General features: G+C 33.3%; 1 protein-coding gene across 2 annotated transcripts in view; it reads left to right on the top strand.

Moving 5' to 3' along the window:
- The window catches only part of LOC118200353 (rhotekin-2-like), a 219,750-nt gene that overhangs the window by 163,996 nt on the left and 28,158 nt on the right, over positions 1-27,596 (top strand). For both annotated transcript variants that reach the window (XM_085822860.1, XM_085822859.1), the window contains exons 2-6: positions 3,986-4,173; positions 6,348-6,397; positions 10,968-11,142; positions 17,228-17,381; positions 21,182-21,207. In XM_085822860.1, coding sequence (XP_085678986.1) covers positions 3,986-4,173; positions 6,348-6,397; positions 10,968-11,142; positions 17,228-17,381; positions 21,182-21,207 — 593 coding nt within the window. The remainder of the gene's footprint in view (positions 1-3,985; positions 4,174-6,347; positions 6,398-10,967; positions 11,143-17,227; positions 17,382-21,181; positions 21,208-27,596) is intronic.

Here is a 27,596-nt window from a genome sequence, read left to right as displayed (position 1 = left end):
GATTAGCCGTAGAACGTTCCAATTTTGTATATGGGACTGCTATAACAAGCAGTTATGCACCTCCCTTTTTTGCTGTAATCGGCAGTACCAAAATGATAATATCAAATAATATCAAACATTTAACAAAAAAAAAAAAAATATTGTTACGAAATGTACAGGCGCGGTAAGATAGCTTCCCCACAAAGCAGGTTTACTAATGTCATAAAATGGCAAGGGACGGCAGGGTTGCCACATTTGGCGAGAAATCGCCCATTTGGAGACATTTGGCGACAAAATTGGCGATGTGCCATGGACGGATGGAGAACCTTCTGGAACGAATTCTTACCGGTTTAGCCCGGAATGTTCTCGAACACAAGCCGAAAGCTATATAAACCCTGCTGGTCTACAGTGAGTTAGTGAGTTAGTGTGCCTCGTCGAGAGTGCGAGTGAGAGTGTACCTCGTCTAGCGAGCTGATAGTCAGTCATTGAGCGAGTGTCTCGAGGTCTAACGCCGAGTTGGTCTTCCAGTGTATCGAAGAGTCTCTTAGTGTATCGTGGTTAGTGCATCGTCCAAAGAGTGTGTTGAGCTCCGGGAACGACTGAACCGAAGAGTCGAGAGCTATGCTCTGTGTGTCGTCGACTGCATCGCGAATTGCAGCGTGGAGAGTCTCGAGAGTACGTGGAGTTCCGAGACGACCGAGCAGCGTCGGGAGCTGTACTCTGGTGCTCTGCAGTGAAGCTGTCTCCACCGTTATTGCCTGGCAGTGTGAAGGCTGCGTCGCTGATTGTTCCAGCGTGTTTATAGTAGATCTTCGACGACTGTAAAAATGTTTTGGAGCTGTCTTGATAAATATTGGTAAATAAAGTGTGTTTCGATACTTCATCATCAATTTTCGTCGTTATTCACTCGAAATCCACACGAACTCCGTACGAACGTGAAGGAAGAAAATAACGTAACAGCTGGTGTCAGAAGAAAAACGCAACAGTATTATCTTATTGATAACTTTTTTAGATAGATTTCTGTTTTTTAGAAAAATTCTTCCATTAACACTAAGTTGGAATTTTCTAAAATTCAGCTTTACTGAGTAAAAAATATTGTTTTTAGGACTAATTCGCGCGTTCTTCGCAAATTAATTGGTTTGAATAAAGTTATCGAATATTTTGCGTATAATTTTTCTTCGTTATTATCTCTTGTTATGAGTATTTATATTGCTTTTAAATATTTGCATGTAATCGGCAAAGAGTGTAAGGCATGTCGGGATGGCTTATGTCATTCCTGGGATAAGAAGTTGTCTTATTTAATATTTCTGGACTAGTGGTATGGTTTTCAAAGTGATAGGAAGAACGAAACGTGTATTCGCGACTCATTAATTATCCAGATTTAATGTTCTAAATTTGGAAAAAATGTTGTATTCGGGAAGTTTTATTTGAAGTATTGAAATAGTTTATATTTGTTTAGCCTATTACAGTATTTTTAGCCCAGAGGGGCAATTTGCCCAGAAGGGCTATTAATTTCGTTTTGACTTTTTACGTTGATTCACTTCTAAACGGCGAATCACTTTTTAAACTGCTGCCACCAAATATTATCGCCCTGTATTGTATTTAAAGAAATTAAATAATGAAGAATCTGCATAAATCTATCTATGTTTCTCGCATTGTGATGAAACAACGGTACCTAGAGCCATCCAGTTTTGAATAACGCTCGTCTACAGCCAAATATGGGTATCTGGAAGCCCGAATTTGTTTTATTATCTATTTCAGATTTTGTAAAGCATTTATGAGTTTTTCAATTAGAAACTCAGCGATTTGAAAGCGAACACCGTACAGGAAAGAAAGGGGGGGGGAATATCTCCAGCGCGAGATTGTGTATCGGGAATTCTACATATTTGCTGTGTAAATATTTTGTGATATTGCGGTTAAATTGAATTTTATGGTTTAAATTTGGAGAACATGATATTTAGTAAGTAAAGGTAACGCACAAAACGTTAAAAAAAGGGCCCCTTTGGACGTAGTATAAAATCTGAAAGCATTCAGTTTTTTACTTCCTTCTACGAAGTAAAAAGGAAGTATTGTAATCGCGAAAAGTTTCAGGCAGCATATTTCAACGAAAATATCCATTTTGACCGCTATCGAATGCAATTTAACGATGTTTTTGCGTGATATCTGTACGTAAGGACAGAATAAAATACTCTTTTCCTTCAAAAAAATTATAAAGCTGCTTTAAAATTAATTCTGAAGAGAATTTTCGTGGCGTCTATACGAACGTATGTACGTACGTTCGTGCGTACGTACGTATCTCGCATAACTCAAAAACGAGTAGCCTCAGAACGTTGAAATTTTGTATATAGGACTGCTATAACATGTAGATGTGCACCTCGTATTTTGGTTGCAATCGGCCGCACCAAACGTATATAAATATATTTATATATATATCCACTCTATTACCCGGCTCAGTGATCTCAGTTTCGTTACTCTCATATGTTTGTAAATTGTACATTTTTTTTTTTCTTTAAAAATAATTGAATTATATTGTTTTTATCTTCCGGTTAAGGATTTTATGCCTTTAGTAAATCTGTGTGCAATATTTTTAGAATTATCAACAATTTTAAAGTTGTTTAATTGTCGCTAAGCCTGTTTTAATGGCGGCCATTGATGTTTACATTTGAAACAGGAGACTAGTGGATTTGTTGCCAATCTAGAGAAACTTAGCTTCGCAACAACAAAGATAACGCATTCATTTATTATTGCCAATTAAATCATGCTTAATTCTTTCTGGAATTTTTTTCGAGGAAATAAGCGTTTGAAATTTACTTCGTAATTTTTAATATAGATATTTTGAGTTTTTATGTGTTTTTGCCTTCTCGCGAAGTCAGAACTGAATTAATTAAATGAGAAATACTCAATCGTCTGTGAAAAACTGTTTCTTTTTTGTTTTATTTGCTTAATTTCTTTTATACATAGTTCTAGCTTTATTATAGTATTTGAATAGAACATGTGGCAACGTTTAGATAATTCTTTAAATGATATACATTTTGTGCATTCTTAGTTATAATATGAACGAAATATAATACTGTTAAGTAAACCTAGCGCCAGAGTGTCGCTATGGTAAACAAAGTGAATTTTAAAGAATGCATTTATTCTATTGTGGTTTATGCGCTGTCGGCGAAGTAGGTTTAATTCAATCTAATAAGTTTAAATGCAAGAAAAAATATATAATTTAATATTCCGTACAAGGAAGTCATGTGGTGTACACACCAGATTTTTTTTTTTTTTTTCAACCGTTTGACAGCTAAGCAATTCTTGCAAGAACGCATGAAAACTGCGGGATATATTTTGACTTGATGTTGTCCATTGACTTCTATTTTATTATAATTATAATGATATTTTGACTTGATGACGGAGCAACAAAGACACACTGAAACTTGCAGCGCTGCGTCGCGGTTTTCGAGACAAAATGAACGCAGGGCTTTTGCACCGCGTAGCAGTGAAACGGTTAATTTAATTTTTTTACTCTGTACAGACATTCGGTATTTTTGGAAGCAGGCAAGATGAAAAATGAGCATGCGCCTTCGCCGGGAATGGAACCACGGACCTCTGGAATACCGGTCCGCTTGCAGAACCATTACACCACGAAGGCATGCTAGGAAGGTGGGAGAAATACTTTATAACTCTTTACTTGTTTTTCCCTTAAAAGTATTATAGGGGACAAAAATGAAATCTAACTTTTAATGCTTTAGCCCGGTTCCTATACTTATATTTGGCAAAATATTATACTCGTTGAGAAAATAAAATTAGAAGAAGTTTGACTCCCATATGACAAAAAGTGATCGGGATATTTAATTTACAAAATTTGCAATTTTTGATGTCATTTTCAACTTGCCTTATGAGATCGTGCAATTAAGTTAGAATAATTCGAGTGAATAATGAAGTGCAAGAAAAAAAAAAAAACGCTTGTTATTTAATAGGAATCGCGGTATTTACATCAATATTTTTTATTTGTTTCCAGGAATATGATTTGGAACAAAAAATCGATCTGGAACTCAAGATGCAGGAAGGCACTAATAAGCTATTGGCTGCTTGTCGGTATCAGCTGCAGTCCCTGGAAGCCATAAAATCCCTCCTCACTTCCAACGAAAGGATCAGTGCCTACATGATGGAACTGCAGTGCAGGAAGTCCCTCAAGCAGAACAACAAGTAAGCAAAATGTCGTTCACCTTCGAAGTGACATTTTAATAAGTTTATTTCCATTCTGTATCAAACACCCGAGAAGTAACCCAAAAACTAAACTAATAGCTATAACTGCAGGAATAGAAATAATATATCGGAAAGAATTGCTAAAGAAATTAATGCTGCTTGCTAAAGAAATGAATTAATGTAACTGAAACGCGTCTAGGAAATTACTTTTAGAAATGTTCCACCCTAAAATGCCCCAGGGAAATTGGGGCCTATTCGAACCCTTTGCCGTTTGAATCCCGGAAATAATGGGTGGCCATAATTAAACTGACAGTGCTCACAGTGTTCTGTAGCGCGATCTATTTGCGAGAATGACGCCACATTTTGTAGGAAGATTAAACAAGACGGGGGACGAAGGATTCCGCTAAAAAACAAATTAGTTCCAAAAGTCACCGCTAGGGGAATATTTGGCGCTGTGTAATAGAAAATAGAGTGTTAACAAATGCAAATCAATACGGAAATTACCTTTTATTTTGCATTCAAATGAGGTTCAATGTGGCTGTCGTTGTTGTGGACCACATATTGCATTCTGTGCACAGTATGCACAACAGCAGAAAGTAACATGTCTGCAGGAATCTCCCATACAGTCTGGGATATGTTATCCTTCAACGTAGCCAGGTCCTGAACCACTCCTTGATAGACCTTGGACTTAAGGTAACCCCATAGCCAGAAGTCACATGGGGTAAGATTAGGCGACCGAGGTGGCCATGCAGTTGGAAAGTAGCGGCTAATGACTCTTTCTGTTGTGAATTTCTGTCGTAGCACCTGTTGCACCCATACAGCAACATGTGAAGGGGCTCCATCTTGCATGAAAATTATTTCCCCCAGGCATTGTCTTTTATCGCTTTTTAAAATCTCTTTTTTAAAAGTGTTGCCGTATTGCACTTGAACTAAATCAGAAAATGTGCATAATAAAAGGTAATTTTATTCCATATTAATTTGCATTTGTTAACACTCTATTTTCTATTACACAGTGCCAAATATTCCCCTAGCGGTGATTTTTGGAACTAATTTGTTTTTTCGCGGAATCCTTCGTCCCCCGTCTTGCTTAATCTTCCTACAAAATGTGGCATCATTCTCACAAATAGATCGCGCTACAGAACACTGTGAGCACTGTCAGTTTAATTATGGCCACCCGCTAGTTTGGTTGCTTATTAGAGTTTGCATGACATGGGGACACCTGGACAACGGAGTAAATGTCGCAGACGGATAGTCACAAGGAATAAAATTTGACAGTTCCGTTCACATTTGCGACACAGGGTCTGATCCCTTTACACCGTCTTCTGAACGCAGCTTTAAAATACTGGTGAGCCGAACGTCCTTTCGAGAGGTTTGGTGGTAGAGCAAGATAAGTGGAAGACTCTAGGATCCGTCCTCTTGGATGTTCTCCATGAAAATTGGCGCATAACTTTCCCCATTTTTCCGAGTGTAAAATCGACATGTGATGTACATTTTTGATGATGAGACTGCTAAATAATTAGTGGGTATTGGCCACTCCTGGCGAATGCATTAATTTGCAAACTTCCGGCCGTTTGAAACAACAGCAACAGTTTTTTCAATGTTTATTTAAAGATTAATTTACTTTAATGGAAATGAGCATAATTCCCATGAGGCACTTAAAAGGGAAGAATACAGTGGCAAATCTATTCAACATTGAATAAATGGCTATCTTGTTAAATTGGTGAGATAAAAAACTTCTTGAAAGTTACATATGACAGCGATATCCATATTGAGTTAGCATTGTATATTTCCATACTGAGTTAGCTAATAGTTGCGCATCCATCTCAAGCACATAATAGCTTATAATCTCAAGCACTTAATAATCTCAAACATGGAAATGCTTTTTCGCAAATACACTGCACACTCTGTACTTGTGTCAAAGGCTTCTTTTAATAATTAACGAAATTTTAAAGGAAGGGATTCCATTAAGGGAAAAAAGGGATTTTTTGCTTAGCAGGGTTACATGATTCACCAAACAAATTGAAAAAGGTTTATGGTGAGCAGTGCTGCTGAAATCAAATTCATAAAAAGTAATTTAGCAAAAATGTTTAAAATCATTTGATATATATTGTATTTATATACATACATTACACATACGTAAGTTCTTCATAAAGATTTTGTTTTTCCATTTTTAGAATCTCTCACACAACGCTAGTACCTTGCCGTGGAAAAGTGGCAATAAGTGGTAAGTTTTGATGCTGAATAATAAATGTAACTTCACGAATTTAGTAGTTCTTGTAATTCCGTCCATGGCTAATAACTTGGCAATATACACTCATGTCCATAAATTAAGGATAACTCACGCGGAAATCGAACTCGAAAATAAATATATCAACTGTAAAATCACTACACACATCTTCAAGAATCATATGCAAATTTCAGGAAGTAACCAGATGACACCGATGGTACATCACAATGACGAGAGTGTAAGAGAGTGATATATAAGGAATACAGGCAAAGAAGTAAAATTGTTCACAGGCGAATAAGCATTTCAGTGCAATAACCAAATAGTTATGACACAAAGGACGCATTTGGATGATTTTTTACGTGGTAGAATTATCGGCCGTCTGGAATGTGGGCGTACCCAACTGGAAGTATCAGACGAACTTGGAATTGCCCAGAGTGTCATCTCCAGGCTTTGGCAACGATTCCAAGATTATGGTAATGTGAGTAGACGTTACAGCACAGCTCGCCCCAGAGTTACAATGCCGAATGAGGACCGGTATTTGGCAGTTACTGCCAAAAGAAACAGGCGGAGCACAGCCTCAGACCTGTCTCGTCAGCTCTCTTCAGCCACTGGTACGACGATTTCAAGGCAGACAGTGTACAGATGCTTAGGGCAGATTGGTCTATATGCTCGTAGACCCGTCAGATGCGTTCCACTTACTGCTACTCACTGTTGCCTGCGGTTAGCCTGGAGTACAGAGCATGCATTGTGGACACTGCAACAGTGGGCTTGTGTGATGTTTTCCGACGAGTCCAGGTTTAGCTTGCAGTCTGATTCTCCTCAGACTTTCATATAGAGAGCTCCAGGTACCCGTTACCATCAAGAAAACATCATTGAACGACACCGTTATGGTTGTGCAGGAGTGCTCGTTTGGGGTGGAATTATTCTGGGTTCCAGAACTGACCTGCATGTTCAAATTGGAACCATGACAAGCCAAATCTATCGGGACGTCATTCTGGAACAACATGTACATTTGTTTCGGGGCGCCATGGGCGCACAATTTGTGTTTATGGATGACAACGCCCGTTCTCACCGTGGAAACATTGTAAGCGAATACCTTCAATCGGAGGATATCACCCGTATGGACTGGCCAGCATTCTCATTGGACTTGAATCCAGTAGAGCACGTATGGGATATGCTTGGCCGATGAGTTGCAGCCCGTCAACCTCCTCCTACATGTCTACCGGAACTTCGGAGAGCATTGCTTTTTGAGTGGTGTAATATCCCCCAAGATCAGATCGATAATTTGATATTCAGCATGCCTAGGCATTGTACAGACTGTATTGCATCGTCTGGGAGACATTCAATGTATTAACAATCATACCAACCATGTAATATTGGTTTTTTGTAAAAAAGTTTTTTTTTTTTTTTTTTTTTTTTTTGTAATTTGCTCCAGGGAGAAAAAAATCGCTAATTTTTTTAATAATATCGAACATATAGCATCTTTTTTTTTGCTCTTTACCTTTTGTTAAATAAATAAGCTTTACAAATAAGTCAAATTTGTTTTGCTTCTAACTCATCCTTTACCTGATTTTGCATTATCCTTAATTTATGGACATGAGTGTTGTTATTGTATAAAAGTTTATGATCTGTTAATTAACGATCAAAAATTAATTTATATGTATCACTGCGAATACAACGATATACTTCTTTGTGTGTTGGAGGAAGGAATCTAGTTAATTATATGTTTTATACAAGTATATGCTTCCGAAAAGGAACAAGCAGTTTAACTAATTTTAGTTTCAAACAAATATACTTTGATGATAATCATGTTACCATTCTGAAAAAACGGCTTCAACACAATCAACTAGTGAATGATTGATTACTCAAGGAAAAAATTTAAATGCTATCTGCTTTTTACCCCACATTTCTTTGTTACTGTTTATACTTAGATTTACTGCTGAAAAATGTTTTTATATTATAATATGTATCATTAACCCTTTCCGGCACGCTACCTTTTAAAGTCAAAGTTTTTATTTAAAAAAAAAAAAAAAAAAAAAAGGTAGGCAGTCTAATTAAGCCTAGTACACAAATAAAATTTTGTGAAGATAGCACTTATCGTTTTAATTCTGTGGGTGTGCCCAAAGTGGCACACTGATTGAATAGAGCTTCGAAAAGAGTGTTGAAACGAGCATTGTCAATGAACTGACAGATGTGAGGCGGAGAAACAAAGAATACAGACTTTCAGTTGTCCTAGATTATCAGTGAGCCCGGTCTGGGCACACCTAGGGTTGACTGTTTGATTTTAGGCAAGATTTCAAGGTAAAAATTTAAAGCTAATATAGAATAAGGAGATTAGCATAGATCCAAAAAAAATAACATAGAAATTTCTTTTCAAACAATTCCTTTTATACCCTAAAAAAAATGTGGAAGATTTCTTTGAAAAATGAGGGTCTTAAAAAACTAAACATGGCTTAAATATATGGACTGGTTTGTGTAGAGCTGCCATCTACTATAAATAAAGATGGTTCAGAGTAACCTATAGTAACCTATAAATTCTTTTTCATTCAATTTTTCTGTGCGTACAGAAAGATATTTTTAGGTGTGTCCAGACCGGACACACTGTGCCGCAAAGGGTTAAACTATTTAAAATTTTATTTTATAAAATTTGAGGAGAAAATCTAGCTAATACATGCTGCACATATGTGTAGTAATTATTGGTACTTACGGTATTAATGCAACTACCTTGATGTAATTTGGCGATATTTTACAGATGGTAAAAAAATAATGACCTAAGAGATGATTCTAGGCAACAGAAAGATCAGCACAGGGTCTGCAATTTTGCTAAAGTGTCATTCACGGCACTTGGATAATTGCACCTCTAGTACATAGGCCGTTCGCACATTTTTTAGACATACTGCATTGCTGTAAAATATAGCCTGCATGTAAAAAATTCTTTTAATAGCAACTATATTTTTGAAAGTGTAAACTATCGTCTGCTACGGGACGATTTTGTTTTCATGCAAAATTGCGTTTTAAAGAAGCAGTGGACGGAAGGCTATGTTTGTGCTCTTTCCAAAGAAAATGATTCGCGTTTAGTTCTTAAAAAATGCTGTGTAAGCCACGACTTTTCGGTATTTAAAGCAACAACAGGTAATATTATCAATAAAAAAGAAAAATACGTCAAAATTGATCTAAATTTAAATCATCTAATTGGATCCGGCTTATTATTTTTTGCAGACTGTTAGAGCAATTTTATAAAAAGTAAGCTTGAACTTTCGATTATGTCAAAAAGAGTTTCCGATTCTGGAGCTGCCAAAAGATCTACAAAGCAAAAACATGTTTCGATGTCCATCAAACAAAAAGTGGAATTGCTGCAAAAAATGGATAAAGGCATAAAGTGAGAGAGAAGTTAGTGAAAACAAAAAAATTTCGATTGACAAGTTAGTCGGTATTCTCTGCACAGCAATTACAGAACTTGAGCAGCGGAACTTTGTAACTGAACAAGAAATTATGTTTGTTTATAGAATTAAAGAGAAAGTCTTAGCACACGAAACGAAGCAACTTAAACAACTTACATTGAAAGAAACGTTTAATAAAGTAAACAAATAAATATTATTTTTTTTTTTTTTTTTGTAAATTTTGATACCCTTTAGATCATAATTGCTTTTTATTTCATAAATTACGGTTTTATATTTTTAATTTTATAATTTCTGCATGCCATCTTTGTACTGCATATGATGTTTCTTTAATAAATTGCTAACAAAATTGTATTAAATAAAATAATGCAGTTTTACAGCTTATTTAATTAAATACTGTAATAAATACAGACTTATATAAATTTCTTTCTACTATATGCATATATTAAATAATTCATTATAGTATCTAGATAGTGAAGGAATTTCCGTTTACCTTAGCCAATTTTTTTACGTGCTTGCTACTGCATTTGACAACAAGTTGCGCTCTCATAGCCCAAATTATGCCAATGCTGTTTTTTCTTGCCAAGAAGTACCAGTCCGCTTCTTTGTTGGCAATAAGTTACAGCAAACTTCATCTAGAATTTCATAAATGAAAGAGAATAAAACTCAGAAGAATTTCTCTTAGTGCTCTAGTGTAGAATTAGATGCCCTTTCGATTAGCGACAAATTTTGTTCAATTTTGGTGATGAAACTCCGTTTCTGGTTACCTTAATAGTTTTAACTTCACTTTTACCTTTCTTGGGTTTGAACTATTGTCGCCATTGTTGTTGCCATTTACCGGGTTCTCTGCGGAATTTTTCCTTTTTCCTTTGCTACAAAAATGCCTCCAATGTGCAAACAGAATTTTCAGCTTGGTGTTGTACTTTTTGATTTTAGTCTGGGGTAGAATGGAACTGATCTGTATTAAACACCTCATTTGTCATAAGAAAAGTTTTTTTTTTGCCTTACCTAAAATCAGATAAATAAATAGAGTTGGGATGGAAATTGTTTGCAGCTAAATGTTAAAAAGTGTTGCTGATAGTTTTTCTTTGAATTATATTTATTGTACAAGCATACATTTTAAAAGAGACCACCTCTTATTTATTATCTAAATTCCATTTTCTTGCTAGATATTCGCATGCCTCTCATTTGGAAAGACAGCGATCATTTTAAAAACAGAGGTGATTATCGAAGATTTGCTGTTTTCTGTCTCCTAAAAGTGGGCACAGATGTATTTGATACTGCCATGATCAACAATGTTGACAGAAGTATGACAGATATTGCATTTGAGGATGTTATTGTATTGTAAGTGTAACATTTTGTTTTATGTTTAAATTGTAAAAATGAATAAAGATTTTGGATAAATGTATTAATTGTATCAACTTCATATTAAGTGATTTAGTTTATATCATTTGACTGAATGTGGATGATGAAAATTTTAACAGAATTGCTGGGTATTAAGTTAGCATCAAAACATGTGTGATGTATTTTTCAGTGTGAAAACTGTTATATCTGAGAGTAGAGCTTTATTCTGTAATTTCTTATAGATATGCATGATTTTTTTTTTTTTTTTTTTGTAAATTTCAACCTAAGCATTTAGAACAAAATTTTCAAGTGAGTGTAATGACGTTAAATCTGCAAAATTTGGATTATTGTTGATGTTAATTTTGAAATTTCCTTCATTGTAATGATCATTGCAATTTTCAACAGACAGTGCAAAATTGCTTTTATCCCATTTATCAATTCTGAATTTAGAATACATCCCCAGTTTAATACAATTGTTTACCACAATCTAATATGTATTTCTTCAGTTTTAGTTACTTTATAAAATTAATTAAATAAGAAAACTGTTAACCAAAATGAGCATAATACACATTTGTATGTTGAATATAAAGTCACTATAACCATATTCACTGAACTGAGTAATTACCTCTTATTTTCAAATTTTTCCATACTTTATAATTTATTGTATGGTTTGGAGGTAATAGGTTTTATTCCTCCCTTCAGAATTCTTCAGATTTTCTTTGTGTTTATGGTTATTATTTTAAGTTACATTTGAGCATAATGCTTAAAACAGGAACCTAAAGCAGGGAGTGAACTTTTTTCTTTTCTTTTACTTTTTTCTTCTTCTTTGGTTTTTCTTCCTAACTGAATTCTTTCTATCTGCAATCTTGAAATTATTTTCTTAAGGAAGCACTTTTTTTCCTAATGCTTAGCCACTTAGATACTTACATATTATTGCAACCACCGTAGTAGAAGACATTAAAAATCTAGTGACGTTACGCATAACAGTTCTTTTGGTAACCATATCCATTGTAAGCTGCAATCTGAAAATTTACTGTATCCCTTTTATTTTTGTAAAAATCGTAAGGCCGCAGCAGAGTAATTGCACTAATATGTAATTGTTTTACAAGACTTAACCGATTCAAAATTACAGTATATATTTTAGCTAATATCGCGTATCATCTTTGTGTTCTGCTAGCCAATACTTTCACAATAGCAGCATCATTTTAGAAAGGCTTTATCACTGGATATTATCATAAACAGTGAAAGTCACGTAATATGGTGATGTGATGAAATTCTAATAAATGTGCTTACTCAAAATTCGCCAGAGCAACATCATATGTTATTATCTGTCCAAAATCTAATTTCCCTTCAATACTGGATTGCACTAGCATGAAAATTATTTCCAACATCTAGTTTACTTAAAGAACCACAAAGCATCAGTAATATGCCTGGATTTTCTGTTTGTAGGGAAAATTCTCTTCCATAATTTAATTATCCAAGGTATCCTACTCCAAGACTATTTTATTCTAGGTCTTGTTTGCTTCAAAATCCGGTCTGGAGAAATGTTCCAAGACCACTGAGATATCAGTAATTATAATTAACAAAAATCAGCATAATGCACGTTTGTATGTTGAATATAAAGTCACTATAACCATGTTGATATTCTGCTATAAATAATATGCTTAATGCTTAAAACATATTGTTGCAATTTTTCTTTTCTGACACCAGTTGTTGCGTTATTTTCTTCCTTCACGTTAATAGGGGGTTTGTAGATTTGGAGTGAATAACGACAGCACTTGATGGGGAATCGAAACACACTTTATTCAGTCAATAATAATCAGGACAGCTCCAGTAACACTTTTTACAGTCGTCGAAGATCTACTATAAACATGCTGACACGATCAGCAACACAGCCTCTAGGTTATCAGGCTATCATGGTGGAGATAGCTTCACGGCAAAGCACTAGAGTACAGCTCGCGACTCTGCTTGGTCGTTCTCGGAACTCCACGTACTCTCGAGACTCTCCACGCTACAACTCGCAATACACTCGAAGACACTCAGAGCACAGCTCCCGACTCTTTGGTTCAGTCGTTCCTGGAGCTCAACACGCTCTCTCGACGATGCACTAACCACGATACACTAGCAGACTCCTTCGGCGAACTCGACGACCCACTCAGCACTCGCTGCCCGGCTGTCAACTCGATCGACTCCGCAGGGATTGACTCGTTAGAGGGGACACCAACTCGATATTAACTATCTCGCACTTTACGAGGCACTCTCACTCGCCCTCTCGACGATGCACACACACTAACTGACTGCGGACCAGCAGGGTTTATATAGCTTTCGGCTTGTGTTTGAGAACATTCTGGGCTAAACAGATACGAATTCGTTCCAGGAGGTTCTCCATCCGTCCATGGTATGTTGCCAAACGGACTATTTCTCGCCAAATGTGGCAACCCTGCCTTCCATTGCCATTTTATGGCAACCCTAAAACTGCTTTATGGGGAAACTATCTCACCGCGCCTATACGTTTCGTAAAAATATAAATGTGTTTTAAGCATTAAGCATATTATTTATGTATTTGCATATTATTTAAACATATACATATATTTTAAGCATTAAGCATATTATTTATGTATTTAGCATATTATTTAAACATATAAATATATTTTAAGCATTATGGGGTATACCGCTTTAAATTATCATCAATCTCCATCCTATCAAAATCAAATTCCACCGAAAAAATGAGAGTATTTTAAGTTAAATCAGTTAAATGTTAAGATAGGGAGGGGAAAATATCTTCTCTGCTACTATTGATGCATGTAACCAATTTAATGTCATTTCTGAAAATATTTTAAGATTTATTGATAATTTTGAAACCATTGATAATAAACCCTCAACAAAATTATTGTCCTTATCTAGTGGTATTTCTGTCATTTAAATTAATTAAATTACCATATAAAGTTGAAAGAATAAATAGAAATGGGATATTTTATGTTCTAACTTTCATTTGAATTATTAGTACTATTCCGTTTTGAGGACCGTAAAAAAATTGCGAAGAAAACGTATGCACAAAAGCACCAAATTTAGCAAACGCACCCATTTAAGAGGGCGCCAAATCTAGGATATGCGCTGATTTCAGATTGCGTAAGTTTATATAGTTCTATATTTCTTAAGATGCCATTGAAATACTAGTTTAATTTTTAATTCTTTTTTTTGGTTTTAAATCCTTTTTTGATAACCTATGGATTTAACAAGTTGGGAATTGCCCATGATGAAAATTCAGCAATAGAATTTTGGGTAAAGTGCAGAATCACCCACTGCTTGATGTGTTTTAAAGAATTGCCCATACTCCGTATCCATGTACACATCGACCTATTTGCACTTAAAAAAAAAATCCCCAAATTGCACAAAAGTGGCACTGTGCACACCCTTGACTTTATCTATGTACACATCGACCTATTTTCACTTAAAAAGTAAAAGAAAATTGACAAAAATCCAATTGTTTTTACCCTTGTAAAAAGCGGCAAACAAATAAGTGGGCGATTCTGCACTTTACCGAGAATGTTTTCAAAGAAAAGGCACCATTCATTATAGAAAATTATGTTTGAACAACCAACGAGGTGAAATTATGCTTTAGCGATAACTTGGTAGCGAAATAGGCATCCATTCAGTTATGTTTAGCAATTTTTATATAAATTATAATAATGATCCGAAATAATTATTTACTCTTATGCTTCCATTCAGTCATGTTTAGCCTTTTTTATATAAATTATAATAATAAAAAATATTATATGAAATCAACCTTTCATCTAAATTAAAACATAAATCTTAGATAGCTATTTACTATTATACATCCTTTCTTGCGTTAGGGTTGCCACAATTATTTTTGGCAGCGGGGCATCAACAATAGTTTGGTGATTTTTTACGGCTCTCAAAACCTAATAATACCGAATTATTTATCATTATTTTCATCTAGTCTTCCATTATTTAGACTGCTATTGAACTTATTGAACTGATTATGATGTGTATCAATTTGAGAGAAATATAAGTAAGGATGTATGTCTAAATAATTCTCTTCAGAATAATTTCTTATATTTATATGCAGACACTCAAAATGAAAAGGATTATGTTAATCATGCTACAAATGAGTATGAAAATTCCTGTGTAAATACCAAGTTGGAAGAATTATTAAATAATCATATATTTGCAAAAGTAAATATGATGTAGGTTGGATAATATTGAATCTCCAAAAGTAACTTCCGAACTTTCAATTGCTTATCGCCCATATAGAGCTTTCTATAAAGATAATGCTGAAATTAAAAAACAAATCATGCTTGAGTCATGGATGAGAAGACTGTTGCTTAGATGACGACTAGAGCAAAAATCACAACTGACTTGATGGTTAAAAAATAATTTTTATTTTTCACAGGAACAATTATTCAGAAATTCAGAAATATATCTTTGCTGAAAACTGGTACAACATTAGAGGTGCTAAATCTGTCCCACAATTTCGATATGCATAGTTTACATTTTAGACAACAGAAGAAGGGAAGTGAAGGGGGTGACATGGTTTATTCCAGAAGCAAGGAAAATCAGTGTGCACTCACTTTGGTCCTATTTATAGCCAAAGAGTCATTGCATTAATCCTGAGCAGTGATTAGGCTAAAGATGTTATAGTGCAGAGAAATTGCAGGGAAAGAGTGACATAGCTTGCAGCAGAATGATGCAGCAAATATGTAAAATATAAAATATGAAACAGAATTATTAAACTTAATTGGAATCAACTGGCAATAGATTTTCAAATTCAAATTTAATTAAACACATACCCTCATCAAAGGATATGCTTTGCTGCATCACTTTGTCACATGTTATGTCACTCCTTCCCTGCAATTTCTCTGTTCCATGATAGCTTTAGCCTAGTTGCTGTCCAGGATTAACAGAATGACTTTGATTTGTTTTTTGTCTTTCCCAGAACCACATCATCACATATACATACAAATAGTATGCATTTAAAGAGAGAGATTCCCTTTTCCCTTAGGCTGGTATCATGCACCCATTTGTTTGGGACAAACAATTGTTTCAAACCATTTTGTATTGAAAGAAATATGCATGGTTTTGTTGCAAGTTTGTTTGCTTTCAACAACCAATCAGCTTTTAGTATCAAATCCTAGACATCAACCATCATTTGTAATGGAGAACTAGTTTTCCCGCTACATGGTAACCCTGTAAGGATCTTAAGTTTTACTAACGTTTATTTTATTTTAAATCTTTACTATCACTTCTTATTTTCTACTTCCGGCCAGAATTATAAGCGTTAAAGTATTTATGCAAAGTTTGTCTGGCGAATGCCAAGTATTTAAGTTGTGGCTTTTTGCCAAGTGACAGAGAGGAAGCAGTTAGTCGAAGCAGGCCGCTTACCTTAGAAGTTTTACTCAGTTGCTGGTTGCCTTCCAGGCCAGAGGTTTTAATCCTCTTGATAAGTTTTAAACATATTGTAGTGTTCTCAGTTATCTGTACTACATACGGCTTCCTGTTAATATAAGGCCAATCTTCCACATTTATTTCTTCAAAGTTAGAGTTTAGTTTTATTTTTTATATTCTTACGTTTAGACCACAAGTAGTGGATCTTTGTATTCCGAAGTACGGAAATTATTGTAAATAGAGAAAAATAAAGGGTTTTGTATACCCTTCTTGTGTATCCTGTCTACTTCCCACAGTTTTGAACATAGCTTTAGTAAGCTCTCTGTTCCGAGTCAGGTCATTGCATGTTCCCGAAGAAGGTAAGACGGAACATTGAACCTGATAACCCCAAAGTTATCAATGGTGATTGGATGTTTCATGTCATGTGAAAAATTGTTCTATAGAGCTATGTTTCCAAAATGCTTTGAATGTGTGATACAATCTTAAGAAGTTGTTATTCTATTTATTATTTCTCTTACTTTGTTCTTAATAAAATTAACATATTTAGACCTTTTTGTTTATTGATCAATTTGAGGATTTTTAATTTTAGTAAATTTTAATTTAATGCATCTATAAATGTGCATAAACTGTGAAAAATTTAGCATTTGTTTATATTTTTATTTACTTATTTATTTTTTAGTAACAATGTTCCTCATGACTTTGAGTTTCGTCTTGAGGTCTACAGTCATGTCTTGCAAGAAGACTTAACTATTGCTAGTGCTTCTAACAAACTTAAGAAGAAGATCTCTTATTCAGTTAGCAAAGCAATAGGAAAACGATTATCAGATAACTTTGTAAGCATTGTAATTGCTATTTGTAAATCATTCTGCACATTTGTCTTTATTTGATTTAATTGATTAATTAATTTACTTACTTTGTATTTCATTTCACTGTTAATTTATTTCTTTTTACTGTGGTATTTAATCTATATAATCCTTCCCCCCCACCCCAATGTGTAAAATTTTTTTGTGGTAATTTTTTTATTTTTATATAACAGTGTTTTATATCCATTTTTAAATTATCATTATTTTAAACACCAACTAATAATCAGACTTAATATATAGTATATAAAAAATTTCATACTCATTATTTGTCACTTTAATGAGTTGTGAATTCATATAACTGAGCATTATATGTAGAAGCTTGTAACTTATTCCTGCAGTTTTCCATTTTTAAGGTAAACTTGCATTTATCATACTTCAATGTTTAATCTTTAACTTTTCTCTGATTTTGGAAGTGGATTTCTTGTGTAGGCAGTCTAGAAATATTAATTCAGCCAATACTTGCTACAACAACTATTCCATTACAATGAGTGGTATAAAAAATTCTCGTTTGCATATTAAAGGAATTTTTGCTGCAATGGCCACACTTTATAATGTGCTTTTTTGGTTGAAAAGAGATTGTAATAACAAGTATTCTTGACATAATACTCGTTATAATAAACTAATAAAACAATTATAAAAATATTTATTCCTCGATTGTTAATTATCTTATCCTATCAAATAAAATTTTACCATTAAAATATTACATTTTTTATCTGGCAAAAAACTTTGATAATTTTTTTAATTAAATATATTTAAATATGTGTTGAAATTACTCTGTATCACAAAATTTCCTTAATCAATTATTATGGTAACTGGAAAAAACTGCACAAAAGTAACTAATCAGCTATTCTAGTAATTACAAAAAAAAGGGAACCTGGGAGAAGGAGAAATTAATAATTTTAATTAGAAAAAAAAAAGATTTAAAATGCTTTATTTATTTTTATTCTTATTTGGTGTTATGCTGAGAACAAAGTAAATAATTAATTAGCTAAGCAAACTTAAAAAATAATAACAGGTATATAGCCAACAGTGTTCCCAACAGCATAATTAATTTTTATCCTAAACTAACTCTTTTTCTTTTGTGGGAAAACATTTGACATGCGATAATAATGTAAAAACATTTCTTTGATCTGCTTACTGGGACTCTAATGAGTTACAGAGGGTGCCTGATGACCTGTCCCTTTGTTTTTACAGCCCTTGTCGAACAACTTGGAAACTGTTTTTGCAATAAGCCTGATTGTCACTTGTGGAGAATCGTTAATGGTCTTCATCATTAATGACTTGAAAGCATTCAGGTGGGTCACAGGGAAGCGGAATAACAATATGCAGCTTGTTTTGTATTTGAATCTGCTTTCAACTAACATTTTTGGAATGAAGGCTAAAGTTAAGAGCCAAAACAGTTGAAGCTTAGGGGACCTTCTGTTGCCCTTATCTATATAATTACACAACAGTTTGCTTTGGCTTCTGTAGAAAATTCATATACATTATTTATGGAAGCAAGAATGTCAGTCTCTTTCTATTTTCTTTCTAAATTTAAAATGTAAATGTGTTCAACAGAACATCTAAGGGCTCTCCAAGGCCTTGGGCCTCTATGAAGCTGCATTTCTTGTATACCCCTATTTGTGCAACTGATTAAGACACTGAAATGAAGTTCATGAATATATAAACTCGAAGAGAATAGGCATATGATACCTAGGTTTGCCCAAAGACAACGTTGTTACTTATATTTTACATTAATATCCAAAAATATGGTACTTTTCCATTTTGCCAGCACAAATCTCGCTAAGCAGACTTTATAGGTGATCACATACAGTATACACGTAAAAAATTTAACAAATGTTAGTTCTAAGAATTTTTTATTTTGAAGGACAAAACATTTTAATATCATTTAAAATTTTGTAAAAAGCCAATAAATAAAGACAATAAATTAGTAAAAAGATATTAATTTAAGAACTTGCTATGCTTTCATGGTTCAACATCTTGATTCACCGGTTCATATCACGTGACCCCAAGTGATCTCACGTAAACTATGCTACAAAAATCTCTCGGTAATTATCTACATTTAATTTCAAGCTAAATCTTAATTTGGAATGCAAGTTTAAATGCAAGAATTATTTCAATTCATACGAATAGCTTACTCAGATATTATGTAAAACCGCAGTGCTTTACTTTGCTAGTGCATTCTCACTAGAATTGATGAATTTAACCCTTGACTTTGCCTTTTCTATATTTTTGCCTTTGGGTTAATGGTGTGATTGCATCCTAATTGACTTAATTACTGCAAATGGCTTTAGGGCACAAAATTGAACTATCTGGTAAAAATTCTATGTAATTGTATGCCAGTATTGAAAGAAGCAATCAATCCGATAAGAAATGGCTGCTACTGGTTTAGAAAATGAGGCATAAAAGGTTACCAGCAAGGAATATTCCATTTGGTACCAGTTGTACCATTATTGGCGACTTGCATTCCAAATTAAGATTTAGCTTGAAATTAAATGTAGATAATTACTGAGAGATTTTTGTAGCATAGTTTACGTGAGATCACTTGGGGTCACGTGATATGAACCGGTGAATCAAGATGTTGAACCATGAAAGCATAGCAAGTTCTTAAATTAATATCTTTTTACAAATTTATTGGCTTTTTACAAAATTTTAAATGATATTAAAATGTTTTGTCCTTCAAAATAAAAAATTCTTAGAACTAACATTTGTTAAAATAAATTTATCGCCTGTGCTGGCAAAACGGAAAAATACCAAAAATATTTCTGCCTTCCTAATAGACATAAAGTAATTTAAAATTTGAAACATTACATATTAATAAATAAAAAATATCTATTTGTGTAATGTAGTAAATTTAAATACAATAAAAGCCCTATTAACTGGAAAGCTTACATAAAAAGAATTATTTTTTATTCTTAGACTTTTTTTACATAAATTTAAGCAAATAAGAAACCTATAACTCTGGTATTTAAAAAAAAAAAAAAAAGAAGAAAAGAAAACAGTTCAAATCAAATCTAAAGGCTGCTAAACAGTGTGATTTAATGGCAATAATCAATAAGCATGATGTAATGCTTTGTTTTTACTTAAACCCAATTAATTCTTGATAAGTTGGCTTAATTTTTATAAAACACTCTTAAACTGCTATTTATCTGCTTTTCAATCGCTTTTTGAAGAAATGATTAAATTTTGGGATTTGTCTTCAACAGAATAGCATGTAGTAGAGTGGTATCAAGAAAAATATAGTTTATGTAAAATGGTTAAACACCGGCTGTACAGTGTGAAACATTATGACAAGTGATTTAAGGTTTATATAAGAGGGTTGTATATATTGATTACCTAACTAAATAAAGAGCGATCTGTTCCTTCAAGCTTCTGCCAGAATGACTGGCACAAGTTTGGCAAGAGCTCTCCCAGTTTTTGTGGTCGATGGAATTTTGAGATTGACTCTTTTACTTTATTGTGTATGTCTGAAATGCCATTTTTTCTTTCAGAATCTTGCATATAAGCATTTGATGTTCAAGTTGATAACAAATAAAATGTTTGTTTTCATAATTATAGACAAATTTTTCTTTCCCCCTCTTTTCTCCCCCTTCCATTCATTTGGCTTGTTTACCATGAACTAAATTTTTTAAATGCTCAGTTATCTGGAATTTTTGCATATCTGTAATTTGGCATTTGAGTTTTCTGAATAGTTGAGCTTTTACTGTAAATTTCAGTGTTTATATATATATATATTTGGGATTTTAATAAAAAAATTTGTAATTTTGCAGAAGGAAGATGAAACTTTCAAGAATGGGTAAGTAAAAAATTCATGGATTTGCATATGTTGTACTTATTTTTAAGTGTATTTAATATAATTTATTGTATTTGTTTATACCCTTCTGCTTTTTTTATTCATAAATTGAACAAATTTAAAATGGGATAAAATAAATAGAAACTCATTAAATGAATGAAGTGGGTAATCATATTTATTTTTCTTAGTCTTTCATCCCATCTCTGCAGGGCAGATTTTGATGGGTTTTAATAAATTTTTTAATGTGGTTCCATTAATCAATGATGGTCTGTAAATAGGCATTGAGGGATTCTGAGACTGAGAATTTTTTTATTATCTATAATATATGCCTGGACAGGATCATGGGCTTGGAAATTAATAATGAACATGCCATAAAAATTATCTTAAAAAAATAGAATGTCAGAAGCAAACAAAAGGCAATTGTAGAGGAAATGTCTCCAGAAAAAGTAAAAAGAAGGGAAAATTATCTTACTTCTCTAATACACAAAATTTGTGCAAAGTGGGATAAAGCTTCATGAAAGATTATCACTCTTCTAAAGCAGTAGCAAACTAGAACATAAGCATTTCCAATAATAAAACCATGTCTTTTTTTGAAAAATTTAAAGTTAGGCAACCAAAATCCCACTTGACAGGTTTAAAAGGAAACAGGGGTAAAGTGAGTCTCAAGCAGTGGTTAATTGGCACTTAAAGGGAAGGAAGAAACAAAAGTGATGTCCCAGAATGAAGTTTCATGATATTTTAGGAAAAGGGCTCGTTATACCAACAATAACATCTCTTCCATTTATCTTCCTTATCACTTTCTACTTTTGTTATCCACTGTCCTTTATACAAGTTCCTGTTCCTTATCATTTTCTACTTATGTTGTCCATTCTTTCACTCATACAGGCAGAGACAGACAAGGGTGAGGCATTTTCTTCAGATGACAAGGTTGGTTTATGTGATTAAGGCAAAACCTTCAGGGCTATCTGCCTAAAGGGTAAAGGGAGGCATGCCTTCAGGGAGCACTTTCTAAGGGAAACTGGTTTGTATACACATTACATGTTCCCCTACATTACACATGGGAAAAACCACAAAAACAGCCCTGCAGCCAGCCTGTTCATGGGATTCAAATCTCAGACCAAACTACCAGTGTTCAGTGGCTGTACCGCTCGGCCGCTGGAGGGCCAATCAGGTAGGAGAGGGTCCATATTAATTAAAGAGAATCCTAAATACCTTTTTAAAAAAATGATGACTTAACTTTCAACACATCAAAAAACACAGTTTTAAAATGTTAAGTAATAAAACACATTATATTCTGGACAATTTGTTTTATTTTCTTGCTATACAACTTGTTATTTGTTTCCCAGTGATCATTTTTCTAAATCATCTGCTCAGACTGATGCCTCCCAGTATAAATTTTATTTGCCATTATCCCAGTATCATTTAGTCGAAACAACAAACACGAATGTGCTTAAATATGTATGAACTGATTTGCATAATTACTTTCTCATATGAGTATCTTATGTGGTTGCATAAGTCTGGAAGTGAAAGATATTGGATATCATTTAAAATATGACATTTCTGAATAAAACTATGTTAATTTCGAGGGGATCGGACATGGGTCTCTTTTCTTGGGGGGGGGGGAATTCCAATTTTGATTTATCGTGCATCAGTTTCTTGCTCACCTTTTTCAAAGAAAGTTTTCAGTTGGACTATTTACTTTTAATAATTCAACTCTTTGTCCTGTTTTTGCTGTATATACGTTTTTAATTTGCTTTCAGACTTATGCAGTTAGTTACACTTATGGTTATTGTGGAAATTTGCAATCATTGCTGGTTAAAATTGCGTTCAAGTTTCATTTCTTCTAAAGTTAGTATAATGGCTCTCAACCTTTTTGTCTAGTGCACCGCTTTCACTGTTGCTAGATACCATCCCTATCCCCCTCTTTTCCTAATAAAATACATATTTATTTAAATTATTTTTAATGCATTTCAGAAACAAAACAAGTAAAAGTATGGAAAATATTGATAAATACGAAAACTTGAGTAAAAGTAGTTTTTATTCATAAACTGAAACTAAATACCTAGCAGGTAACTAAAAGGCTGATTGCATTTCCCTTCGTCCGGTTGAGTACATTACTTTATCAGGAGTGTAGCTAGGGAGAAGCAAGGGGAATATCTGTCCCCAGGTGAAGCTACCAGGGGGTGCCAAACTGATGATCAGAAATTTTAGAATGAAATGTTTTCCATTCATGATTGGAGAGGGGTGCAAAATCTTAAATTATCCCCGGGTGCTGTAAGTTCCAGCTAGAGCTCTGTACTTTATTGATTTTAAGATGCAGATGATAACTCTTGAATTCATGAATAAAGAAAAAATAAATTACACTTCACCAGAATGGCAGCAGAAGAAGATATTCCATTGACATTTTATAGAATTTAAGTAGTTAAATTTTAAGATGAAACCAATGATATTTTTGTACTTGTTAAAATTTAAAATAAATCTGCTTTAAGAGAATGTCAGAAATAGTAAGTTCTTTTGCAGAACCACTAGAAATTTTATTTGAATGGTGGGCAAAAATGTTTAAGCATGAAAAAAAAAAAAAAAAAAAAAAAATTAACTGCTAACATACATAAGATGGAATAAATTAAGACATAGTTCCTCCTCTTCTGTATTGTTATGTTGTTTATGAAAAGCAATAAAATAAAATATTCAGTGTCAAAGAAATGGAAAACAAATTTTGAAATTTACCGTGAAGATTTAGGATAAATGTCCTCACTAATTAAAAGCTAAGCCACAGTAAAAGAGCCTATTTTAAAATGGACAGTTCAGTTTCACTAAGGTAACAGATATAAAAGAACAAACATATTTAAAAATTTAATTGAATTGATATTAGGTAAATTGAGATAAAAGAAAGTGTTTAAAAAGAAATCTGATTGATTTTGCTCAAGAAATTAAAAAAATTACGAAATCAGGAAGATAGTTACTTGTAGAAACAGAAATAAGACTGATATATTTGTGTACTATTGCAACAGACTTTTTTCCTTAAAAAAGTTATCACGAGCTACAAATCAAATTCACAAAATTTAATATATTTAAGCAACATGGGGAGACTGATACTGCATTTATAAGTGAGAAATGAAATACGAGACAAAATTAAATCATATTAATAATAAAACCTTGTTTAAAATCGTTACCAGGCATCTTAGATTGATTAAAAAATTTCTTTGGAATTGACTCCTTATGAATACTGGATGAGTAAAAAAGCTTTTAAATTAATGCTAAAATATTCGAATGATATTAAGTGCTGCCAAAATTTCATCAGAAATTTATAATTTTAAAAACCATAATTCTAGATAATAAAGCAGTTATAAGGTCTTTTTAAATATACTTCACCTATACGATTTAGTTCACTCGCACATAAATTTGGCTAAGTTAAAGATTAAAGCAAACAACTGAAGGGCTATCTGCTTATACAAAAGAATGCCTTTGTGGAGGACTTTAAGAGAAACTGGCTGATATCCATGTTACATGTGGCGAAAACCATGCAGCCAGTCTGTTTGCTGGGATTCGAATTTGGGCCAGAATACCATGTTTAGCTAATTTACTGCTTGCCGGCTGGTGTGCACTCACACACAAACTTGAAAATGTGTCTATTCATAATAATGCTTTTAATGTTGCCAGTTATTAATTTCAGATAGGAAAGAAACTCCAGTAAATTTAAAATAATACCATATTTACGCGAATCTAATGTGCATCGTTTTTGGCCAAATGTAGTACTCAAAATTGGGGTGCGTATTAAATTCGATGGCGCATTAGATTCGAGTGCAAAGTTCGCTGATGACGTCAGCAGTTCGCCGATGACGTCAACCGAATTAAATCGTAACAATGGATTACTGTATTTCTAGACTACATTTACCGTTACATTTATCGTTGACACATTATTGCATAGAGGATACAAACTGCAGAGTATGTAGTCACGAGATGGAGAACAAGCTGAGAAGAATGTCATATGACGCTACTTTCAAACGTAAAGTAATTCTTTATCCTGAAAGAAATGGCAATAGAAAGGCTGGGAGAGAGTTAAATGTAGCTGAGAGCAATGTTCGCTTGTGGCGGCAACAGAAACTGGCACTGTTTGCAACTAAAACTAGTAGAAAGAAATTCACTGGCCCTCGCAAAGGAAGACACCCTAAAATTGAAGAAAAAGTTTTGGAATTTGTACGTGAAAGGAGGAAGAATGGACAACCTGTGACTAGCGACACTATAAGAAATAAAGCAAAAGAGGAGGCTGAAGTTCTTGGAATACCGAAACGAGAGTTTAAAGCTAGCCATCGATGGGTGGATCGGTTTATGAAGTGAATGGGCTTATTTCTAAGACGCTGTACAACAATATGCCAAAAGCTTCCTGCAGATTTTGAGGGAAAACTACTAACATTTTAGCGGTATGTCATCACACTTTGGAAGGAAAAGAATTTTTCAATGGGACAAATTGGCAACGCTGACGAGACGCCAATTTGGTTTGATATGCCTCGTAACTACACCATTACGGAGAAGGGGACTAAAAAAGTTATCATCAAAATAGTGAATAAAGACGTTTACTATTAATCACTGATTGTAGAAACTGTTAGCTAGATAGAAATGTTACCATTTATTTCATGTTCATACTTTACGATATGTACCGTATATACGGTAGTGGTAATTAACAATGATTGTTTCACATAACAATAGCCCACTAATAGGTTAATTCTATAATCTGTTACTTTATGTATAAATCCATTGTTGTATAAAATATGGTATCTAAATTTAAATAAAATTATCATACCATTGATTGATAGTTTATATACAAATCCATTGTTGTATAAAATAAGATTCAATAAATTCCTCATACCATTGATGCGCATTACATTCGCCGACAAACAATTTTTTTATTATTTAAAGTTTTAAAATGGGGATGCGCATTAGATTCGCATAAATACGGTATATAATTATATAAGATCACCACTTGGACGAGGAAAACTGTCATGCATGGAAATTCAATCACTAAAAAATGAATTAAGTAATTTTTGAAAATTTGTTGATTTTATTTTGATAAATGAAAAATTAAACTATAAAACAAATCTTAAAAACTAGTACAGTAACTCTGTAAATTATAATTTCATAACAATTTATAATTTTCAAAATTATTTATTTTAGCTGTACTATCAAAAATGTACTTTCTAAGCTTTTTTCAAATTAAAACTATCTCCATTTTTGGATTTAAGGAATTATAATTAAAAATTACAGAAGTTAAGGTGGTGTGAGTCAAAATATTTATTGAATACAAAATGATCAGATATAGTTGATTTGCTTTTTGTAAGGGAGCATGAATTTACCCTCTTGCCTCTGGGAGGGGAAAAAAAAAAACTTAGGCACAGCTGTGCATACAAATATGGTGAGCTTTAAACTAAATCTTTGCTTATCAGTTTTATGTGTTTAACATTGCATGTATCTGCCCCCTCCTAGATTTAAAGATTTTCATTGTTGTTATGTTATAACCTTGTGCACAAGACCCACCAGTGGCCGAGTGGTAAAGTTTCTGAACACTGGTAGTTCAATCCGTGATTAAAAGTCCACGAAGGTATTCCTTTCTTCTGTGTATTGCCTTAGGGCAGAACACATTAATAGTAATAATAATGATCTTGTGCACAAGGTTCTGTGAAAATTTAAATTGGCATTCATCTGTGATCCAGGAATGGATTTGTCCATTTTATATTAATCTCCTGTGTGTGGGGGGGAGAATAGTTCTGGTTATTAAACATTTCAGTTAATAAATAGCCTTCTGGAATTAATTATATTCATGAACTGAGTTTTCACTATATTTAATGAAGAGATAAAAGAGCATTTTAAATGAATCATTTTCGGTCTTTTCCATTCATAGCATTATTGCTATTGTAATCTAAAATGAGTTATACAACTGAATAATCAGTGAGCTGAATCTTGGGGGGGGGGACTAAGTAATCAAAATTTTATTTAGCAAGAGAAGTTAACTGATTTTGAATTTTGTATTCAGTTTAATATATTCAGTAGAATTTGAACCATTCAAATTTTGATAATATTCAAATTATCAAAATTTGAAGAGTCTAAATTCTACTGAAGAATTCTACAGAAATTCTTCAGTAAAATTCCAAATTCTACAGAAGTTAAGGTGCTTTGAGTCAAAATATTTATTGAATGCAAAATGTTCAAGTATCGTTGATTTGCTCTTTGTAAAGAACCATGAATTTACTCTCTTGCCTCTGGTAAAAAATGCTCAGGTACAGCTCTGCATACAAGGAATAAGGAAAGAAATTCTTTAATAATTTTTATATAGGTCATTTTATGAAAATTATTAAAGAATTTCTTTCCTTATTTTACAGATTTTTTTAAAGTCCATT

This window comes from Stegodyphus dumicola, chromosome 8 (genome assembly GCF_044657685.1).
Source record: "Stegodyphus dumicola isolate Sdum_Otavi_A_Nest chromosome 8, ASM4465768v1".
In the NCBI taxonomy this organism is placed as follows: Eukaryota; Metazoa; Arthropoda; class Arachnida; order Araneae; family Eresidae; genus Stegodyphus; species Stegodyphus dumicola.
The sequence above is the reverse complement of the archived record's forward strand: the minus strand, read 5'-3'. Positions and strand labels throughout refer to the sequence as shown.